The sequence below is a fragment of the Gallinula chloropus genome (genome assembly GCF_964237585.1).
Source record: "Gallinula chloropus genome assembly, chromosome: 2".
In the NCBI taxonomy this organism is placed as follows: domain Eukaryota; kingdom Metazoa; phylum Chordata; class Aves; order Gruiformes; family Rallidae; genus Gallinula; species Gallinula chloropus.
Window position 1 is genome coordinate 53,163,262 of NC_140086.1, and position 21,828 is coordinate 53,185,089.

Consider the following 21,828-nt stretch of genomic DNA (forward strand, 5'->3'; position numbering starts at 1 on the left):
GAAGGGTTTCCAACTTAAAAAAAAAAAAAAAAAAAAAAAAAAAAGGGGGGAGCAATTCTTCCACAGAGGAAAGCTCAGATTACCTTCTCACCCACACCATTCCCTGGAAAATTTTAATAATGGATTGCGTATGTATATATATACACACACACACACATACATATATATATTTATATATAATGACCTGGAATATATCCATTTTAATGCAGTGCCTGTCACTTACAGCTCTTTTGGAACCTAAATGATGTAAAAGTCATGGTTATGCCACTGTAGTTTTGCACGATATGCACCAGCAGACTGAAAAATATGGAGTGAGCAGAACTCTTCAGCTCGGCAGTATTTATCCTTTGACAAGCAGAGCAAAGCATTTTGCTACGGACTGACACAGCAGAAAAAGTTCAAAAGGGAGGATGAGGATCACTGGAGATATGGCATGGCTTCCATAGAAGGAAAGACATTTCTTGGTTTAGAAAGCAGATGGCTGAGGAGCTGTATGAGAGACCTGTGAAATGGTGATGTTTCACCGTTTCTCAGGGTGCAAGAACCATGGGTCAGAAAGCAGCCAGTTGCAAAGCTTAGAGGTTTAAAGATTTTCATCCAGCAAAAGGAAGTATTTCTTTAGACAATGTGCAATTAAATTGCCACTAGATCATGGAAAAACTACAGGTAAAAATAGGTTCAAAGAGAACCTGATCAAATGCACAGGAGATATGTCCAGGAAGAGCTATTACACAGATGTCATATCTGGCTTAGGAAGTTTCTGAACAACAGACTGCTATACTGGGAGGGTCTACAGGGAGAAGTAGTGCTTTATACACACCCTTTATACTTTTCCTCTACGCACACTCCTTTATACTCTTCCTAAGTATCCTCTACTGGTGCCTGGCAGAGAAAAGCTGTTACACTGGTGTTAGTGGTTAGAAAGACTTTAGCTTTAGGCTGACAATACAATGAAAATCTTTTGGTCCAATCTATGCTATTTAAAAAAAAAACAACAACAACTCAAAACCAAACAACCCACTTGCTTTAATTTGGCCACGGACCAGACAAATCCCTCATCTGCACTGAAGTGCGTGTATGCACGTACACACACACACACACACAAACATGTGTGCCCACACAGCCACATGCTCATGCAGGATTTCTTTTCAGTCACTTAGTCAGGGTTCACTGCAAGCCAAAGCATTAGTACACGGCGTGCTCTTCCACACCTTCCACGGTACTGGAGAGAAAAGCAAAGGCTTTAATCAAGGCTGGTTCTTCTCCAAGCCCCTCCACACCACAGCCGCCTTCTGCTTTCCCCAGTGCCTCCCATTTCCTTCTCTTTCAGATGACCATTTGTATTTTCAGTTAACACCCTGGCTTTTCAGTGTGCAACAAATCCCAAATGTGAAAACATCAAGGTCTGCTTGTCAAGAGGATGTATTGCTGGAGGCACTACATTTCAAAGCTTTCAGGTGTGTACTCTTACTGGGTTCAATATGAGCGAGTACCACTAAAACCAGACACGGCTCAACAAATAAAACAGAGTGACCTACTTTTCTTGCCTTTGTTTTATCTATATAATAGGATGCTACAGGCTTGCTCGACAGATTCTTGGCACTGGGTTGTGTAACCTATCTTGTCTTCAAAAGAAAAACAACTTGGCAACAGAATATAGCATTCAATATAGTTCAAAATTTTAAAAGATACTCCCAAGGAAATATATGCTGAATGAAAATGGAAATGGAGGAAGACACCCACTATCTGCCTGCCCCCAGCACATCTATATAAACTGCCTAATAGATGGTAATTTTAGTCGCTGACATAGCTTCCTCACTCAATTCCAGGATGTTTTACTCAGACAAAACACCATTTGTGTCCCACATGAGCCTTTCTCGTTTTGCTCTCAGTTAAAACTCCATACCACAGAAGAGCTGCTGGAGCTGATGCCCGAGTTTTTAGTTTCTAGATAAACAAAACATTCACAGGTCTGTCTAAAAAAACCCAAAAACTCCACAAAAGTTTTCAAAAATTGCTGGTAATTGTTAAAAACAGAGATTTGCTTCTTCCTCTGCTTTCAGGCTTGGTCCTTTTGTAATCAGTTGTGCCCTGCAGGCACAAGGTGTAATAATTACAGCGTCAGAGAAATGCAGCAGGTATCTGGCCTAAGGTGCAGAAAGCCATGAAACCTCAGACTGGATAAACCAGTACAGAGAACAACAGCACGATGTGTTTTGAACAGCAACAACAGGGTCACTTGTTAGCTAAGCCTTCTTTTGATTTCTTTTGAAAAACATGTTCACATTTCAACTAAAAGAACTTCTTTCTTTCTTAAAAAAAAACCCCAAACAACCAAACCCCAACTACCCCAGAAAAGATCTAAGTTTCAAACCAATTCATGTGTGGTGAGGCACTTCATTCAGCCTGCCTCACTCTACCCGTCAACTGTACTCTTTCATGGTCTTAGCAGGGAAACTTTGATTCCTGGTGGCAATGCTAGAATAGACTGTTTCAGTTGGAAGGGACCTACAAGGATCATCTAGTGCCCACTGCCTGGCCAATCCAGGGCCAACCAAAACTTAAAGCATGTTGTTATGGACATTGTCCTAATGGTGACAGGTTTGGGGCATCAACCACCACCTCTAGGAAGCCTGTTCTAGCATTTGACCACCCTCTTGGTAGAGAAATAGTTCCTAATGTCCAGTCTAAACCTTCCCTGGTGCATTTTTGAACCATTCCTATGTGTCCTGTCACTGGATCTCAGGGAGAAGAACTCAGCACTTCCCCTTTCCAGGAACCTGTAGAGAGCAATGAGGTCACCCCTCAGCCTCCTCCTTTCCAAACTAGACAAGACAAAAGTCCTCAGGCTCTCCTCACAAGACATGCCTTCCATCCCTTGCCCCAGCTTTGTTCCCCTCCTCTGGACATGTTCAGGGACCTTCACATCCTTCTTGAGCTGTGGGGCCCAGCACTGTGCACAGCACTCGAGGTGAGGCTGCACCAACACTGAACACAGCAGAACAATCCCCTCCTTTGACCGGCTGGTTACGCCGTGTTTGATGCCCCCCAGGTGCAGTTTGCCCTCCCAGCTGCCAGGGCACACTGCTGGCTCGTATGGAGCTGCTGCTGACCAGCACCCCAGGTCCCTTTCTGCAGGGCTGCTCTCCAGCCACACCTCTCCCAGTCTGTACTTGTGCCCAGCCTTACTCCATCCCAGGTGCAGAATTTGGCATCTGGACTTGTGACATTTCATCCTGTTAATCACTGCCCAATGCTCCAGTCTGACCAGACCCCTCTGCAAGGCCTCTCGTCCCTCGAGACAGTCAACAGCACCTTCCAGTTTGTTACCAACAAAGCTGCTGATGGTGCATTCAACTCCTGCATCCTGATCATTGATTAATACATTGAGCAGAACCGGCCCTAGAACTGGGCCCTGAGGAACATCAGTAGTAACCGGTCACCAGTCAGGTGACCCTTTGAGCTCTGCCCTTCTGCCAGTCCTTCAGCCAGTGTACTATGAACCTTCTTATCTCACAGTTGGGCTTGTCCAGAAGGATGGATGCCTTACTAAAACCTAGAAAACCTATAGCTACCACCTTCATCCACTGGGTGGGTGATCTTTTCATGAGGGCCATGGCTGGAGGAGAGAGGCTATTGCCAACCACCACGGGCTGACCAGAAATTCAAGGCAAATTCTGCAAATGCCAGGCTTGAGACAGCCCAGCAGCAGGCTAAGAGGCACCAGGAGTGTAAGGGTTTTCTTAGATCACAGGCAGCCATGGCCAGGGAATGAAGCTGGCCATGTCAGAGACAGCTGACCAGAGACAGTTCATTCCCTAAGCACATACAGGGTGGTAGGAGGTGTGGACAGTGGGTCCCACCCTGATGTAGGAAAAGCACCTTCAGCCCTGGTTACCCTGCTCTTCCCAGTTGGGGACTATTATAGACCAGATGCCCTTCAGCCAAAGGGACCCATGGTCAGCTTCTTGTGTGGCCATCCTGATAGTCTCCTGATGCCACATGAATTTCCTCACTATCCACTGTCCCTCATCCCATAAAATGGCAGCCTTGCCCCTGGCTACCACTTGCCGAGCTGCTCACATCTGCAGCAGCAGCAATCAGAGGAGGGCAGGAGCAGGGCACAGTGCCCAAATGCCTAGCAAAGGTGCCAAATACAGTTGAAGGGCAACTACAAGATTGACCCAGCCAAAGACAACACCTAAGGCCTCTTTAGTTGGTGACCCAAAACCACTGGGCATGTCTCTCACCAGCAGAGTTTGCAGAAGATGGAGGATCAAAGCTTTTCTGGGAAGTCCTATCCTAAATTTAAACCTGTTCTACCCTTTGCCCAGCGACACTTTCTGGGCAATGCTGGGAGGCAATAGCTGGAACAAGATGGGGCAACACTTTGTTGAGACCTAGCACACAAGACCAGGTCAGAGCCCTTAGCTTTACACTGGGAACATTATTAAGCCTTGGTTTTGAAACTGCCTCTTCTGAGTACTGGCTTGGTCACTCACATCCAGGTTAGAATCATAGAATGGTTTGGGTTGGAAAGGACCTTTAAAGGTCATTTAGGCCAGTCCCTTCCAATGAACAGGGACATCTTCCATTAGATCAGGTTGCTCAGAGCCCCATCCAACCTGGCCTTGAATGTTTCCAGGGATGGGGCATCTACCACCTTCAGAATTTTTCAGTGGCATGGCTTTCACCACAGAGAACACAGACAGCCAGAATATGCTGCAGACAAATGCAAGGAAATATCAGCCCCAGCCCACCTTAGTCAAAATACAGATTTGAAGGCCCTATCCTAAAAGCTGGAGAATTATGACATTTGAGTTAGAGCATAGGGCTGTCCTGCTGTGCAGGGAAGACCCTAAACTTGGAGTATTTTTTGTCAGGACAGCAAGTGACCAAACCCAAAAACCTAAATGAAAGGAAATATAAAGCTTTATATAGTAACAAAAGCCAAAGATGTGCTTTTTATCCTTGAAGAGATAGAAGAGTATTTTTTTTAATGTTACTGCATCACCATTTCAAATCATTTAACTTTATACCACACCAAGAGGTAGGGGCACCTTTCCTGTCCCCACAGAAGCCAGAGAAAATGGAAATGGACTATGGTCTGAGTTAGCAGAGACATAGCAGATTTCTTGCTTCAGAAACTACCATTGTTTCAGCATTTGCGAATTCTTGTGATGGCAGAACAAATACAACTGCTCTCTGGTGGTATAACCTTATAGCAGCCTTCCAGTACCTGAAAGGTGCCTGTGAGAAAGCTGGGGAAGAACTGTGCGTGAGGGCATGTAGCAAGAGGATGAGGGATAATGGTTTTAAACTAGAAAAGAGGAGATTAGGTTGGATATTAGCAAAAAATTCTTCAATATGAAGATGGATCACTGGAACAGGGAGGCCCCATCCCTGGAGATATTCAAGGTCAGGCTTGATGGGGCTCTGAGCAACCTGATCTAGTGAAGATGTCCCTGCTTACTTCAGGAGGGTTGGACTAGATGACCTCTAAAGGTCCCTTCCAACCTAATGCATTCTGTGATTCTATGACTAGGAGCAATGAGCACTTCTGGGGGTGAGAATGTAATGGAAGGAGATCTTGGGGCAGACCAGGTAAAATGTAAGAGAGACTAAAAGTGATTGCAGAGCTGTGGGACTTGTAGCCCCTTGTTCAATAAGGATGTGTGCTAATTGGCCTGGTACAATATATGATGACTTCTTTTCTGGTTCAGTAGAACTGGTTGCCTCCCAACAATTCAATTATCTTTGTAAGTGAGGAATGGATGGTGGTCCTTAGGGTCAAGATGTCACAGGTAAAGAGAAAGGACAAACAGAAATGGACAGAAATGGAAGTGACCTGAGATTGCACTGATCAGCTTCATTAGATACACATTTCAAAATTGCCCTGGAAGGGGTGAGTCATGTGAGGAAAGGGGAAGAACATGTTTCTTGGGGTTTTGTTAACATTGTGAGGGAGATCAGGTGAGAGATAAGAAAGTAACAGCAGGAAGATCATCAGGTTACTGTTGAAAGAAATGCATACCAGTTTTTTTCCGTGAGAAGCACTGGACAGTGGTACTCCACAAATGCTAAAAATCATAGAGCTGCATTTAGAGAAGGGGTTTGAAAAGCTTATTGAGAGCAGGCAGCATAAAGAACTGAGGATAAGATGAATATCGGTGATGGATCCAGTTGTAATACAGTCAGGTAGCGGTAAGCACATTTATCCTTTGAGCAGTGCAAGAGGAGGAGGAGGAGGACTCAGTCATTTGTCTTGGCAGGAAGCCCAGGTTACAGGGAGTGAAGGGCTAATGAAAGGTCTGAGATGAGAAGGAAGATGGAAGAGATAGAGCTGTCCTCTGAAGATGCTGGTTTTAAGCTACTTAGATCAAGAAATGGAGGCAAAAATCCTTTGCTTACTTGGTCCAAGCACAGAAGCAGAAATATTTAAAAGGACATGAGGAGGTAAGGCTCCTTGGTGGGAGAATGACAGTCATATGAGGTGAGGGAAAGGGGGAGGAAAGAGCAGAAGGCAAAGAAGAGGAGTGAAAGGAATTTTGTACGGTTGACTTTTGGTGCATGAAGTAAAGAGCTTTCTTGTTTTATAACAGGGCACTTAATAGCTTAGACTGGCAAGGAAACGTGATCCATTTACTGTATGTGTCCTCTTTGTTGTGTGTCATTCTTATCTTCTTATTTTATATTTAGTTAATATTTCTGAAGCCTGGGAGATTTTAAAAATCATTCATTTGTCAAAGATTCAACTCAAAGGGGCTTTTCTGAGGCTCTGCAGATGTGGCAGTGTAGGGGCAGGCAAGAATGCCCTGTATTTACAATTATATTCCTGTAACAGATAATCAATACATTGTGCTTAGCTCTGTTAAAAAAAAAGAAAAAAAAGAAAAAAAAAAAGAAGGAAGGAATATGAGTGCCAAACTGTGATGATAAACCCTTTGTGTCTTGAGTGCACTCATTTTCTGAGGATTAGGGGCTGTCCTTTATCAGCCAGCTCACTTCTCAAAGTCCATGATAGATTGCTGCGTGCCCCTCTGCTCCAAGCAGCAGCAACCTCAACTTTATCAGCAGGGAAACCTCCAAACACAGCTGTCAGCAGGTAATGCAGAAATATTGCTTTCTCAGGGTAGACCCTCACAGGCAAATCTTACTTTTTTCTCTGGAGTAATAAAAACTGCAACTGAAAGCAGACTCTGGAAGTAAGGTATTTACAAACAGCCATTTCTTTCTTTGTTTTTCTGGGGGTTTTGGTGTGGGGTGGTTTTTTTTGTTTTTTTTTTTTTTGTTTGTTTTGTTTTGTTTTGTTTTGTTTTTTTTATGTTGTTTTGGGTTTTGCTTTGTTTTTGTTTGGGTTTTTTTGAGGGGAAAGGGAGGATTGAGCTTTTGGGGTAGTTATTTCCTTTGTGCTCAAGCTGAAAGGGAAACCGTCCTTCTGCATCTATTCCACGGTGCTCATTTATCTAGTGCTGGAAGAGTTGTGGGTAAATGGGGCTAAGGTCTAACACATAAAGAAATGTCTGCCAGCAAGAGATGTTTTAGCAGGTTAATGAGGAACTTGGTAACAGCCTAGCAGGGTTATTGCAAAATCACATTTCTTCTTGCTGAAATCACTTTAGCCTTTTAAAACCACAGGAAGATACTCTGCTACTTTATGGGGAGATTTTCTTGAATTGAAAACTGTGTAGATAACATGTTATTTTTGAGTATTTTTAGCAGAAGTAGGGAAAATAAACCCACCAAACCTGTGTGAAAATGGACATCTCTACTCGCTACCGCGGTTGGTGGGCCAGAGGAGGGCAGAGGGCCCTAATTTTTCAGCTCAGATTTGCTGCACCCATGTTTTTCTCCGGAGAGATTGCAAGAGTGACTCTTCCCTCACCAACGAGCCGTACTGCCCTGAGGCTTCTTCTGTGGTATGGTACAGCCAGTTATCCCCCAAAAGGTTCCAGGATCCAAAAGTTACACCGCGCCCAAACCGCTTGCGAAAAAGCGAGCCAATATTTGGGTGGGTGCTGGCAGCCGCGGCAGCACCCGGCCGGCCTGCGTGGTCCCAGGGCAGAGCCTGGCTTTTCTTCCACCGGCTTTGGGCAGGAATTAGGGTTTGCAGTTGTGGTCAAGCACTCGGAAACTTTATGAGCCTGGAGAGTGCCACGCGGAGTTACGCTGTCCCGCAGAGCAAGCGCAATTTGTCATCCAAAAGAAACATAACCCTTCAAGACATTCACTGTTCTAGATTTTTAAAAGTTTTTATTTTATTTGTATTGGACTCTACTTGTTTACTAATTCAGCTTTGGGAGAGAACTGGGTTTTACAGGCTTTTTAATCTTAACATCGTGGGTTTTTTTTTTGCAAGGGAGCAGTTGTAATGCAGAGATGTCTGGGCGAGATACCTGGGCGAAAGCAATCAGTTTGGCTCTGCCACTGCGCTGCTCCACGTGCCTGAAATTATTCTGCTGAAAAACAAGGTAAACCTCCCCATCAAGCTCTATGCTGCTGCAGCCATCCCAAGACTAACACTCCAGCTGCATCACCTTCCGCTGGTTAGTTAGATTTTCTGGGGAAAAAGAGCTTATTAAAAGTACAGTGACCTTCAAAACCTGTGGCACTTTTCTCCCGCTGGTCCTGAAAAATCCCCTCTGAGGAAAAAGAGCTACAACATTTATGAGACTCAGCTTTTCAGCTGGGTGATCTAACAATTCATCCAGGAAGCAGATTTATATGCTCATGCATGCAGGAACTAGGGCTCTTAAAATTTAGTTGCAGCATAATTATTTACTTTAGAAAAACAGTATTAAATTTTACTCACCACTTCTCCTCTTCTACTTGAACTCCTATGGACTGGAACTTACTGGTTGCTTTATTTTCACCTGGTTTGGTGGATTCTTCAGCACCATCAACCTTAAAAAAATTTAACCAGCTAATCAGATTGCATTTTAGCAAGATATCACCCAACTATTTACATTTTCTATGAGTAATTACCACCAAGTGTCTGCATAGATAGTTTGTACCATGAGTATCTTCATCTAGTCAGATAGTTTCTCTCTGGTGTGCCCATTTCTGATGTGATTAGTGAATATTCATCATTCCTGTTAATTTATAAAGCGTTTCTGGAGTTTATCCAGTATTTTATGGAAGCTGGATGCTCAGATTTGCCAGAGCAAATCTCTGAGCAGCTGCACCTCCACTTATTGTGCTCGACTATTTGTTTCATGTTACCTGTTGGTCTGCATGTGTGTGCATAGTGAACTCCTGTCAAAATTACGTGTTTATTTTGTTTGAATGTTAGTGCCCTGAATCAGAGCAGTGCACAGAGAAAATGTGCACATGTGGCTCTTGGATGCATTTTGTTTACTGCTTCATCAAGCAAACAGGTAGTCCCTAGGAGCACCGGGAGGAACTTTATACCACCTCTCCATCGTCGCAAGATTATTTCTGTCAGTGGTATAGAGTTTCACCACAGATGTGTCTTTGAGCAAAATCACAAACTTCTGGGTCCAATCAGTGTAGTTGTTAACTCCCAATGCTATGCATGACGTTGCTAGTCATACAAGAAAATAACTTTCCAGTGCACAGAATTTCTGGACCACAGCAGTGTTATGAAGTGGAACCACTCTGGCCTGAGTGTACAAAATCTCCAGCTGTAGTTAGCATCTGTTCCACCAGTAAGTAAACTTGTCTAGAGCCAATTTAATAGCCTGTGCAGGAAAAGTGCTCAAGAAGGGATGTGAGTTACAGAGCTGTTCAGTGAAGCAGGGTACCGGACACTGAGGCTTTGGGGGAGAGAACTATGCCTTATATCCCATAACTGACACAGAAGCAACCTTCTGATGGAAGGTTTTTTCTTTGCTTTGCTTTGCTTGTTTGCTGAAGAGATTTACAGCAAAGGCTTGTGGTGTCCTAAGGGGGGCTGTGGGGTGCGGAGGACACACACAGAGGTTCATCACAAGCTCACATTGGGTTGATTTGTTAGAGGAGGAAGCAAACCAAGAATATGTCTTTGGCGAAAGCAGCTTGCCCTGCTCCACAGAGATGGGCCAGACTGTAAATAAAGTGTATATCTGGTCTGAGTTCAGTCTAAGCCTAAACTAGGCTGCCTTTACAAAGAGACAGACTGACTTCATGCTGTCAGTCAGAGAGCTGACAGCATACCTACCTATTTTAGGGCAGCTGTTTCTAAGAGAAGTAATTTCTGGTGGCAACAGCTATCTTACGTATTTCCACTCCTACACTGTTCCTTCAGCTGTACCAGCACAACTGCTTGTGCAGTGATGCTGAAAAAAGGACCAGACAGCAGACTGGCAAAGTAAGTCTTCTTTTATTTGTGAAACCTGTCTGACTCAAAATCTCATTGATAAGTACAACTGGGAGTGTGGCAGGGTGCACAGGCAGGGGTCCTGTAAGGCTGTATGACTCCACTGGCTTGTACACTAAAATATCCCTTGCAGCCCCTCAAGTGCCACCCCCCAGGTACTTTCAGGTGGTGGTCATCTGTAAATTTTGAAGATTTAGAGGGAGTTTTTCAAAGGCTTGAACAGCATTAGGGGCTTTGATTTCCTCAGTTCTCAGGAAACTGAGGTCCCTCTATCTCAAAAGCAGCATTTGTTATTTGCAACAACACCACTTTAAGGAGAGACAGCAGTGAGACAATGTCTCAAGAGTCACGATTCACATTCACTGTTGTTTGTTTTGGATTCCGCAAATGTGGAAATTTTTCCTTTCTACCCTTTATTTTGCAGGGTGGTTTTGCCTGCTAAGGAGTCTTTGTTGCTTTGCTCAGTGAAATAAGGGATTGCAATAAAAAAATGTCACCCCTTTGGCTTGGCTGAGTATGGGAGTAAGGAATAGAAGAGCTTTCCTCTGTTACCACTCTTCCAAGAAGTGAGAGAAAAGGCAGAGCTTCTCCAGGAGCTGCCCCTGGGATGGCATACTTCTCCACAGCACCTCTCATCTCATCAGACTGATGCAGAGATTTCACAGTAAATTCTTAGGCTTTGCTAATCAGCTAAGCCTGTCCAGGCACATAGTGCCATGCTTGCAACCTCCATCTGCAAGAGCAGAAAATAATCATGTCTTCTTGTGAAGGCTGGTAGGCTGTGGATTGCTATTCTGTTTGCTTGGGATTCCTCTCCCATCAAAAACTCTTGTTGATTCTTGGTTGATTGGAAGTTCAAGTACTTTGTTGTAAAAGCTAATCCTGCAAGCAGATAGTCTCATGCACATTCCTTTTTCTTTTGGTTTGGGGAGGAGGGGGGAAGTATGGGAAAGATTAATTAAGAAAGCAGATTAAATTGGTCTAGTTTATTTGCTCTTCTCCTTTCTGCAAGTAGGGGTCAATTTTGGCAGCGTAAGTTTTCTTGTTTCACTCTACTAGAGGTAGCAAAACGCAATATTCTTTAACAAGGGCAAAGCAGGAGGAACTTACCCTCTGCTCTTGAAGCTGAGAGAGGAACAATGCTGCCCCATTCAAGCAGCTACCAGTCATTATGAGATGCATGAATAAGCAGCAACAATTAATTCAGTGAGGCTGGACGAAAATATTTTTGGGTGATAGTGTAATGTAAATCATTGTTTTACACATTCCCTTTCAATGATTTAATTCATGCCTTTCTGACCCCTGCTGTGTTATGATTCATAGATTAGTGCTCATGTGTGTAATTTAACAGAGCTGAATAATGAGCAGCAAGAAGCCTTAAACAAAGTCCCACATCTGATGTTTTTATGATAAATTAGGAAAACATCATTAGTACCATGCAGAATGATTATGCTGCTGTGATTTCTACATGGGTACCTGTCAGGAAGAAGAGAAATTCCCAAAACATTGTATAACAAGCAGTAAAACAGGTGTAGGAGTCCAAAGCAATGGTGGGCATATAACTGGGGTCCTGTACCGTACCTGTATTCCAATGGATAAGCATCTGTTTTTCTTGAAGTGGTCCTTCTTCCTATCTTCTACTGCAACGGTGGCAATGGTTGTGGTGGTGGTGACAGTGGCAGTATTGTTCCCTACATGTTGGCTCGCGGGGCCATGGATCTGCGCGTTGGCAGCTTCAATAGCAGCTGTTAGTGCCTTCATACTGTCCAAGCTCTCCGTGGAGTTGCTAAGTCCGGACTGACTGATGATATCTCCCCTCTGCCCGTGCCCATCCATGTACGCATCTTGGGCAGACTCTGTGCTGCTCTGGGCTGTGATGGAAATGAAGGGTTTGGTGGTGGTTCTTGGTGGGACCGGAGGTGGTGTCTTCTTATAGGTGGTAATGCAGGATGACACTGGAAAAAAACATATGAGAGTTCTTGCTGTATTGACACTGCGGGGAAAACGGATGTAAACATGAGCTCAAAGCATCAGTGAGCATGGATAGAACATATGTAAGGAGGATGCTGTTAGGCAAAGAGCCCTGAAAAAGTTCCAGTGTAAGTGCCACGGAAGAACCTTGCTTACACTGTAAGTGGCAGAATTGACAGCAGAGGGAAAGAAATTAAGTATTTGCCAAGTTTCTTCATAGTAATTTTATGATTGTTTTCTCCAGAATTTTTTCTTCTAACTGTTCTAACTCCCATAGGAACAACTTCCACCAAAACTTTTGTTCTGCTTACGACTTCCAAACAAGATTCAAGAGGATGATGACTTCTCCAACCACTTATCCGAACTCAATTGTATTTCATGCAGTTTTATTGCAACTGTTTCATGTCTCTCTACCCTGTCCTACTGTATTTACCAGGCTTATGTATAATTTTAAACCACATTTTTCACATCAGAGACCCTCAAACCATCCCAGGTTAAAGTCTGTTAACACTCACTATACTTGGACTTCTGTATTTCTTGCTATGAAAGGTCTCATTTGTTGCATGGACTTCTCAAATATTTTGAAATGCTTTGTAAGCTGCTGAGGACATATTTAAAACAAGATTTTGCCTTGCCTCAAACCCTCATCACAAATATAACACATCAGTTCTGGGGAAAAAAAAAACAAATCAACTTGATTTTACACACAGGGAGTTAGAGTAATAGAAGGCAATAGCTAACACCTGTCAGTCAGTGGGACTACTTAAAGTGTCAAATATAAATGTTTTCAACAACAGAGGCTTTAATGAAAGTTTATGAGGACTTATCATATTTTGAAGGCCATGCTCTCTTTGTAAGTGCTGCTATATGGATTTACAAGCTTAGCTTGAGGTTCCCAGGTTAAAGATGATTGGCCTGTGTGTAGAAAATTACATGCAGAAAGCAGTGTGTGGAGATAAAAACATCTTCCTTTAAGGGAGAGTTGGCAGCTCTGTGTTACCAAAGTCCTGGAATGCTTTCAAATGAGGAAAGAAAGTCCATTAAGAACAAAAAACAATCACGATATGCTCTATTTTTTAAGAAAATAAATGCAGGCATGAACCTGTGCAAAGTTCAGACACAAACATGTTAACATAAATTCTTATTAACAGTAATCATATGGCAAGAAATGATTCATCAGATCATTTTAATTGGCAGACATCTATGCCACCCACATAAAAGGTAACTCTTCTACAGCTGTTCTGCTCTCTGTTTGTGCTGTACGTGCTTGTCGAGCCAGAAGCCATTACAGTATTAATTTGACTAGCTCAGATCCATATGTCTCATATCTCCTGATAGCTGAAAGAACAGTTATAGCATCAAAGGTGTTTCCAGGGCATGAAATCACACGGGATTTTTTTTTTTTCTTAAGGCCTCTAGTACAAGTTGCTGATAACATGCCCAAACCCATGTTAAACACGTTGAACGCTAATGGAAAAAGAGTGTTTCACTAAGGTAGTGAGGGTTTTGAAATTATGATTCATTTCTGAAATACCAAACAGAAACCACAGCATCTTTGAGAGAAGAGATGGCTAAAAATGAACTTGTAAAATTTTAACTCTGGGGAAATGAGTAGATGGTAGGGGTTAAAGGTGCTTTTTTTTAAATATCTGGAGCTAACTGTTCTTTGCTGGTTTTGATACTGCCAAAAGGCACGTGTGTGAGTGCACCTTCAGGTAAATCAGCTGCTGTTGCTGCAGTGCACACATTTGCACTGGGACTCAGGGAGGATTGTGTGGGCTGCTGCTCGGGTGATGGTATCCCAGAAACAACCCGGGTGGCTCACGGTCTGGAGAATGTTCTCTGAGTGTGGAAATGCAAACTGAAGTTCCCCAATGAAGAATTCAAAGCCCAGGCATGCGTGTATATCCAGGTAACGCTTCGGGAAGCTGGTGCCAAGCTTGTCTAGCAGAGGTCGGTGTGCAACGCTGCTCTGCAATTCAGGGAAGTATAAATTGCGCCATTTAAAAGATGGTAGGCAGGGTCATTGTGGAACTCCTGGGGAGATGCCAGCACCTTCAGGACACCCCAGCAAGACACGTAAGTATAGTTTCTCCTACATAGCAGGTAGGGAAATGGTAAGGAAACACGCTTGAAAAGTGCTCTTAGGTAGGAGACAGGGCTTCAAAAATAGAAAGCAAGCCTTAACGAGGCCAGTCCCTGCATCACTAGCTATCCCCCTCTAGAAAGAGTCAATAGCAACTGTCTATTGACAGCTACCGGGCACTCTGGACACAGCAGCACAAATACAGAAACGCCCGATTAAGATGTCTTTCATTCTGTTGGTAAATGCACTCAATGAGGAGCCTAATCCACACTGCGCTGAGAGATGTTTGCACTCAGCTAATTAAATCTAAAGTTATTCTTAAGAGGGGGGTTAGAATTGACAAGTCATACAGTGAAATTGTAAAGAGAAACAGCAAACGTTCTTTTAGCAAGTCAAAACAAATCCTCAGTTTCCAGGAGTCACGCAGCACATACTGTACAGCCCCGGAGAAGCGGAGTGTGCAAGTCATAAAAGAACCCCAGGCACTTCATTACTGGAAATGATGTAAGCTCCTGCCGCTCCTCTGCAGAAACGACAACAAAACAATGCTCGGGCTGCCGCCGTCGGAGGCAGCTGGGCTCTAAATGTAGCTGGCTGAGCCCAGCAAACGCCTGAAGCATGGCAAGGAGAGGGATTCAGCGCATCAGTTTTTCTCCGGGCGCCTTTGGGAACCTGGCAACTTGTGACATGGCAACCTGAAGGATCTGCTGTTTTTTTCAAGCAGCTGTGGTATTTTAAACGCCAGGCTGCCTGAAGAGCAAAGTGAGTACTCCCCAAGGAAAAAAGTGACAAAACCTCAGTGCTCTCTCCTTGTGCAGCCAAGAGAGAGCCTGAGTGTTCGGTCGGCGCAGGAAGATCACATCACCGTACTGTCTGTCCCTGTGGGCAAAAAGGGATGCTCTTCCATCCAGCTTTCCCACAGCAGGGATGGACTGTCCTGCAGGATGACTCTGAGGGAGAAGATTACAAGACTGTGGGATGCGTGAAAAAGATGAAGAAATCCTCGCTTCACACAGAGGGAACTTTCCAGGGGTTTCACACATGAAAGCTAGTTTAATTCACATCAGGAAGTGAATTTAAAAGGCTCAATAAATTCACTGATAAATGCATTCTTGGACAGGGATCAAGGAGCGAAGTTCTGTACGGAAACTGATCTGACTGGAGAGTCAAGTCAAAGTAGTCTCATTTTTCATTAAAATTAGTTAGACGTGGAGTTAATCAGAAATATCTATTTTTTTCTCTTTTCTGAATAGCAAATGTGCATGAACCCTCAGTTTGTCACAATCTAGGCTAGCTTCTTGTATTATTTTTACAGAGCACACATGCTGCTGGAGCAGGTACACATTCCTCTCTCAGGGCATATGCAAAGTTTAATCCAGAAACTAGTTAAATCATGTGCAAGAATCCACTGACTCCCAAAGTACCTTGAATCAGGCCTACTGTCTCCAGCTGAATCAGTGTACCAAGTAATGCTCTCCTCTTCCTTTTGATCTTTATCCTGTTTCTGTTGCCTGCCTTTGGGTTACAATTTAATCCCAAATACCTAGTGAAAAAGCACTTTCTCCAGGTAAAAAAAAAAATAAAAAAGCCACGGTGTTTGTCCTTCTAGCCAGTATTTCCAAACAACTAGCTCATGGGACAGGAATTTGGAACAGGGAGTGTCAACCACACAGTTCAGAAGGAAGTCTAATGATAAAAAAAAAATAATCCCAGATTGCATAATAATAAAGGCTTGAATTTGAATGTTTCATTGTAAGAGCACTTCAGTTGTTTAAACACGCTCACTAGGGAGATGAGCCCTCAGGAACAAACATCAGCATGCAAACACAGATTTTTAGCTCGGTGAATGGGTGCTCAGGAGAACCCCAAGGCAGATTAATATTTGTGAAGAGATCAAATTTATGCAGTGCTTTGAACAGTTCAAGTGATGAGATATGTAAGCAATATCTTTCTAATTTGGCAGTCTCATATAAGTTCGGTTAACAAATCCCAGAATGAATGAAAGTGCAAATTTAAAGTTAATTAAAATAATAGTGGTTCTCTTGAGGAAAAGGACTAATTCCACAGTTTGCAGGGAGCAGCAGAGGACACAAGTGGTGCACAAACAAGTACGAAGGTACAAGGCAGCTCTTCCAACAGGTGCAGATGGACTGCCACCTTCTGATTTACCATTTGTTAAAGGGTGTGTGTTAGCAGCGCCCTTGCACCTCACACTGCTGCTGCAGCACAGAACAAGCAGGCCTGAGCCTCACAACTGCAGCCCCCAAGCTCCCTGCACAGGGGTGCAGGGCTCGGTTTGGCTTGTTAGACTCAAAACAGAGCTGGTATTCTTTTTATTGTGCCCTTACAACCTTGCTTTGTTGAGTTTGGTGGGGGGAGGGGGGAGTACTTGGAAATGGAATTTCAGATCCAGCATGGTTATTTTTACATACCAAAAAATTGCTGTGAAAATGGAGCATGCAATTCCTTAATAAAAAACTATTTTCAGACAGCAGGTGGCTTAAAAATAAACCAAAATAAAGATTTTCATAAGAAGTTCTAAGTTGCCCGAGTGAATGGTACCAGAGTGAGTTATGGATGTCACTATCCCAAGCAAGAACTACTGAAATCCCTGTACCACACCATCTTCATGGTGCTGCCAAGCCCATGCTTTTTCCGTACCCCTTGCGCTCACCCCCTCCCACCCACCAAGCCAAATATCCTCTCTGACAAGAGCTATACTGGGTTCAGACGCAGGAATAACTGGTAACTAAAATCCTGTAGACATCTGTGCAAAGGATCTATGCTATCTTTACTGCACACAAGAATACCACAGCATTTTGATCTCACATCCCGTGTACTCTGAGGTCTAAAAGCCGGTGCTGATGACTTTTTAATAAGTAAAGTTTTGTTTGCGAGTAGGGTGCCTCCAGCTTCTTAGCTGGGTACACTAAGGGGCTTCCTAAAACCCAAGAGAGGGGTGAAAATAAATATGGCTCATCCTGCATCTCAAACGGATTGATATAGAAAGTCTGCACGTGCATAGCCAGTGGATCACCAGTGAATATTTATCCAGCAGATTTTTTTTCTCTTTCTTTTAATGTCTACTGCTGGAAGCTGCTGATGCCAGTCAGAAGTTTAATTGTTATCCCAGGGAAGCTGAATTAGTGTACAGAGAACAGGTGAGACAGTCAAAAGTGTCTGCTAAATGCAGTGTATCACTGGGACATCACCACCAATTATGGATGTGCAGACAAAATTCAGGCTTCCTACAGGACTCGCTTCACTCCTTGCACTCTATAGCCATAGCTGAACTTCCTTATATATATAAAACCTACCAGTAAGTTAACAGCAGATAACTTAAGCAATTCAACTCATTTGGCCTCAAAGCCAAGAAGTGTGTATTAACTGATGCTCTGGAAAAAAGATTTCAGATGAAATGAAAGTCACTGAGCAAAGTGGATTGTTGCTAGGGTGGCTTGTGATACTTTGCTCCTAAAAGCTGTGGTGTCAGGCAATTAGGACTTGGCTTCATCTATTCTGAAGACAGAGGTAAAAATGGGACCATGCTCAAAGCCTAGATTTCATTTTGGTTAATCCTTACAAGCTCCCTTGCCTTTCTACATGGAGTGAGCAGCTGGAGGGGACAGCCGTAGCACTTGCTTCTGCCATTCCCTTGCCAGCAGCTGCCTGCATGAGAGGAGAAGTGCACTGTATCTGCAGAGATGGTGCTTTACAGACGGGTTCAATCCTGGCCACTGTCCCATGGGATGTGACAAAGTTACATACCCACAGGCAACATATGAATAGCTGCTCAAACAGAAATTTAGTCAGGCTGAGAGGGAAGTCAGGAGTGAAACTGTTTTGGCCTTGTCCTTAATCTTTGGCTACCAACAAAACATCTGGACAAACACCATCAAGATCTGCAGGGATGACAATGTGACTGTTTTCCAAGCAGATGCTCCCCATGAGCTCTGAAGATTCAAACTGCTTTAAAACAGTCTTGGTAGAAGATATCTGATACAGAACATCAACCTCTACATTCAATGAAACACGGTGTAGAAGAGTGGAAAGAAAAAAGGAAAACCAGTACAGCACCATGGTCTTTTTCTAGTTAACGTATGAATTATTCACCCTCTCTTTTCATTTGTAGGGCCTTTTTTTTTTCCTGACAAAATCAGGGAAACACTGATCTATAGCTTACACAAAGTCTAGAGAACACATCAAATGCTTTCTGCAATAAAGTACTTCAATTCTTCACGCTTCCCCCTTTTCAAAGCACTCATGGAAAACAAGAAACATTTTAACATTTTAGATTTAAACAAGAATGCTTAAAAATATTTTGTGCTTCAGAACCCACACGTCATAAAATCACCATGGTAAGAAATTAGTAAGCTTTCTGAATATTATGTTCATCTTATAAAAGGCATTTATGGAAAACAGAGGAAATCTTGTGAAATAAGGTAGTTTATCCTACTTAGACCAAGAATGTGTAACAGTAAATAATAATATGCAACTTGATGAAATCAGATCCTTTTCCCATATATTTTCCAGGAATCAATTTCTTTGGCACTTTTGATATAACACTTTGTTATGTGTTACTGGAGCACTCTCAAATTCCAGAATTTGCATATTTTTCCCTCTGTCATTTCTGTTAATAAAGCAAAATAGGGTGGTTTTTTTTCTTTAATGTGAAGCTGTACTAACCAAATACACACACATGTATGTAAGCAGCTGTTTAAGGAAAAAACATCAGTGCAAGAACCAAAGCCTGGATTTCCAGAAGCACAGGGAGTTGAACTTGTTTCAGGTATCTAGCCATTTTAGGTAAGAAGATGCATTTAAGAAGTTTCAAGTCCAAATGTAGTCTGAAAAACTAATCACTTTTTCTTGACCACTGAGGAACAGTTGAATATAAAGACTTGAGCTGCAAGTGCACATTGCAAGGTCTTGGGTCTAATCACTTGAAAACCTGTCTCTTATTTACATTTCTAAATTGGATCTGGATTTTTGAAAACCTGACCTGAACGGTGAATACACAACCTAATTTCCTGAGTATACCAGTAATCTCTTTCAGAGAGCCTGCCAAAGCGGAGCCCACGTTGCTGCTCTGTTTGACCATATTACTGTAGGTGCTATTTCTCATGTAACTACTGGTTCTGGATGGATTAGTATAGTGTTGTATATAAGCTTTCTCTTGAGTTACAACTGGAATATTTAATATCTGAGCAGCCAATGTATAGGAGACTTGAATCCCATCAAACCTGGAGATATATCAGGGCAGATATATGGTCAGAACCAAGACCACACATTATTATTGAAGCAAGTACTGTGGGTCATGCCTTCCTTCACAGCTCATTGAAAAGCCCCATGTTCTGTCCTTCTTGAGCCTCTGCTGTCAATCTATCATCCTCCCACCATGGCAATGGAGATGGTTGATGACAAAATTTAGCAGTCGGTCATTTTAGGATGAGCTTGTCATGAATTTGATGGAGCAACTGCAGGTTGAAATTGCACAGCTTTTGTCATGTACGAGGTCAGACTAGAGAAGAATTAGGATTCTTCTCTTTTAAATCTGTGAATCCCAGACACTAACCTGTGAAACAAGAGGAAACTTAAGCAAGCCAATTATCTGGGAGTAATCTGATCATGTAGCATTTAGGTTAGCTAGAGATTAACGTAGTTGGACATCACTATTTTCAACATTACTGCTAGGATTTTCTTTACAAGCTCTAACTTTGAAAAGGGAAGATTTGGCTGGGGTACTAAACTTCAAAGTGTGCTTCCTCTCTAAGAAGAAATAACTGTAAAAGTAGCTTTCTCTTCCTCAATCTGGAAATGTACCTTCTTTCTTTGGTGCCGATGTTAGCAAGAAATCAAGCTTTACTGGTTTTCACTCCCAGTGGTTTCCTGAATGCTTAAGGTAGGGTAAGCAGAATTCTGTATCATTGCACACATTGACATCGAGCTGATCTCACAGAATTTGATTAGTAATGCATCTAAATTGGCTTAGAAATCAATTAGCTTAAATTACTGCAAGCCCACCCCTGATGTGGACACATTTACAAGTGGATATGACTAATAAGGTAATTTTTTAAAGCTTAAATGGAAATGCAGTAGAAATAAAGAATAATTAATTTAAAGAGTTTATACCCATTAAATGTATCAGTTCACTGATTTTAAACTGATTTCCATGGTGTGCAAGCAAACTGTACATTGTTATCAGTTACATCCAGTTGGCTCCACTGAAAACTGTGTAGGTATAATTTGACCTGATGGCAACTGGTGATGTTTAAGAGCTGACTTTAATTTTCCGAGTCAAAATCAGTTGCTGGGGTTGCTCTGTTCCAGTTCTTTTGTGCCTGCATGGTTTGGGGGCTTTTATATTTGGGATTTTTCAGAAGCTGCAATAACACACAGAACCCAGTGAGCAGCGCTGTTACTAATGAACTTTTCAAAGTTGACCCACACTGGGGAAATTCTATGCTACGAGACATATACATATAAGTATATACATATGGGACAGTTATATTCCTCCAGTCATCAGCGAACTGCTATACACAGCAAGTATGGAAAAGCGGGTATACCAGTTTTGCATGTTATTCAACCTTAAGGTTGTTCAGAAGCTTTGAAGCACTCAAGAAAGTAATTGCTCTGACATATACTATTCAACTGTGTTTAATACAACCTATATGAGATGGATTTTACTGTTTTCGGTAGAGTATCCACCTACTTTATTAAGGAAACTACCTCATGATGCTTATGAGCATAATTTTGATTCCTCACAGCAGAAAAGCACTTTGTCACCTGATCCAGCAAAGGACTCGAATCTCTTCAAACTCTTAAAAGAAAGTATATGCTCAGTCCCTGATGGCATCAAGGCTTTAGTGCTCTCACATCGTCTCAAAAGTCTACCTTTCAGTTTGTTTTGAGGATTTTTTTTTCATGTTACTTTGTATCTAAGTTTATATTAAATAGTTTGACCAAGAGTTAAAAGTTATTAAAATTACAGCAATGACGAAGGCTACTGTGTTTTAATCAGGTATATGTTGGGAAGAAACTGCAAAAATGCCAGAGACAAGAAAATAAAAGCTAATGCAAACTATAATAAGAATGTGATTGATAAGAGAAACATGAACAACTTTTTAGCTACTATCAATTGCTATGAAGCACCACAAGAATTTATTTGTATCTTTATCTGTTTTGACGTAGCTCGCTATAACGAAAAAGAGCTGGGCAGATGTAACAGCACATGATGTTGTTCTCATAGAGAATTACTAATAAACACAAATATAGAGAGTCAACATTGAGGAAGAAAAGGATCATATGGGTATTGAGCAAGAACATCTGTTCAGCCAGAGAAGTATTGACTTGTTTTTACACAGCCAGTACAGCATTCTTCAGTATACTTATCACTTTTGGGGTGTTCCAGTACAAGCAGGAATGTCTAAAACAAGCAAGTTTTGTTCATGTA

The 21,828-nt window shown here is 42.4% G+C and overlaps 1 protein-coding gene across 1 annotated transcript in view; it reads right to left on the minus strand.

Moving 5' to 3' along the window:
- The window catches only part of DLGAP1 (DLG associated protein 1), a gene marked incomplete at both ends in the record, with an annotated part of 149,911 nt that overhangs the window by 17,164 nt on the left and 110,919 nt on the right, over positions 1-21,828 (minus strand). Inside the window, 2 exons of the mRNA XM_084260144.1 lie at positions 8,813-8,904; positions 11,900-12,273. Of these exons, the coding sequence (XP_084116270.1) occupies positions 8,813-8,904; positions 11,900-12,273 (466 nt within the window). The remainder of the gene's footprint in view (positions 1-8,812; positions 8,905-11,899; positions 12,274-21,828) is intronic.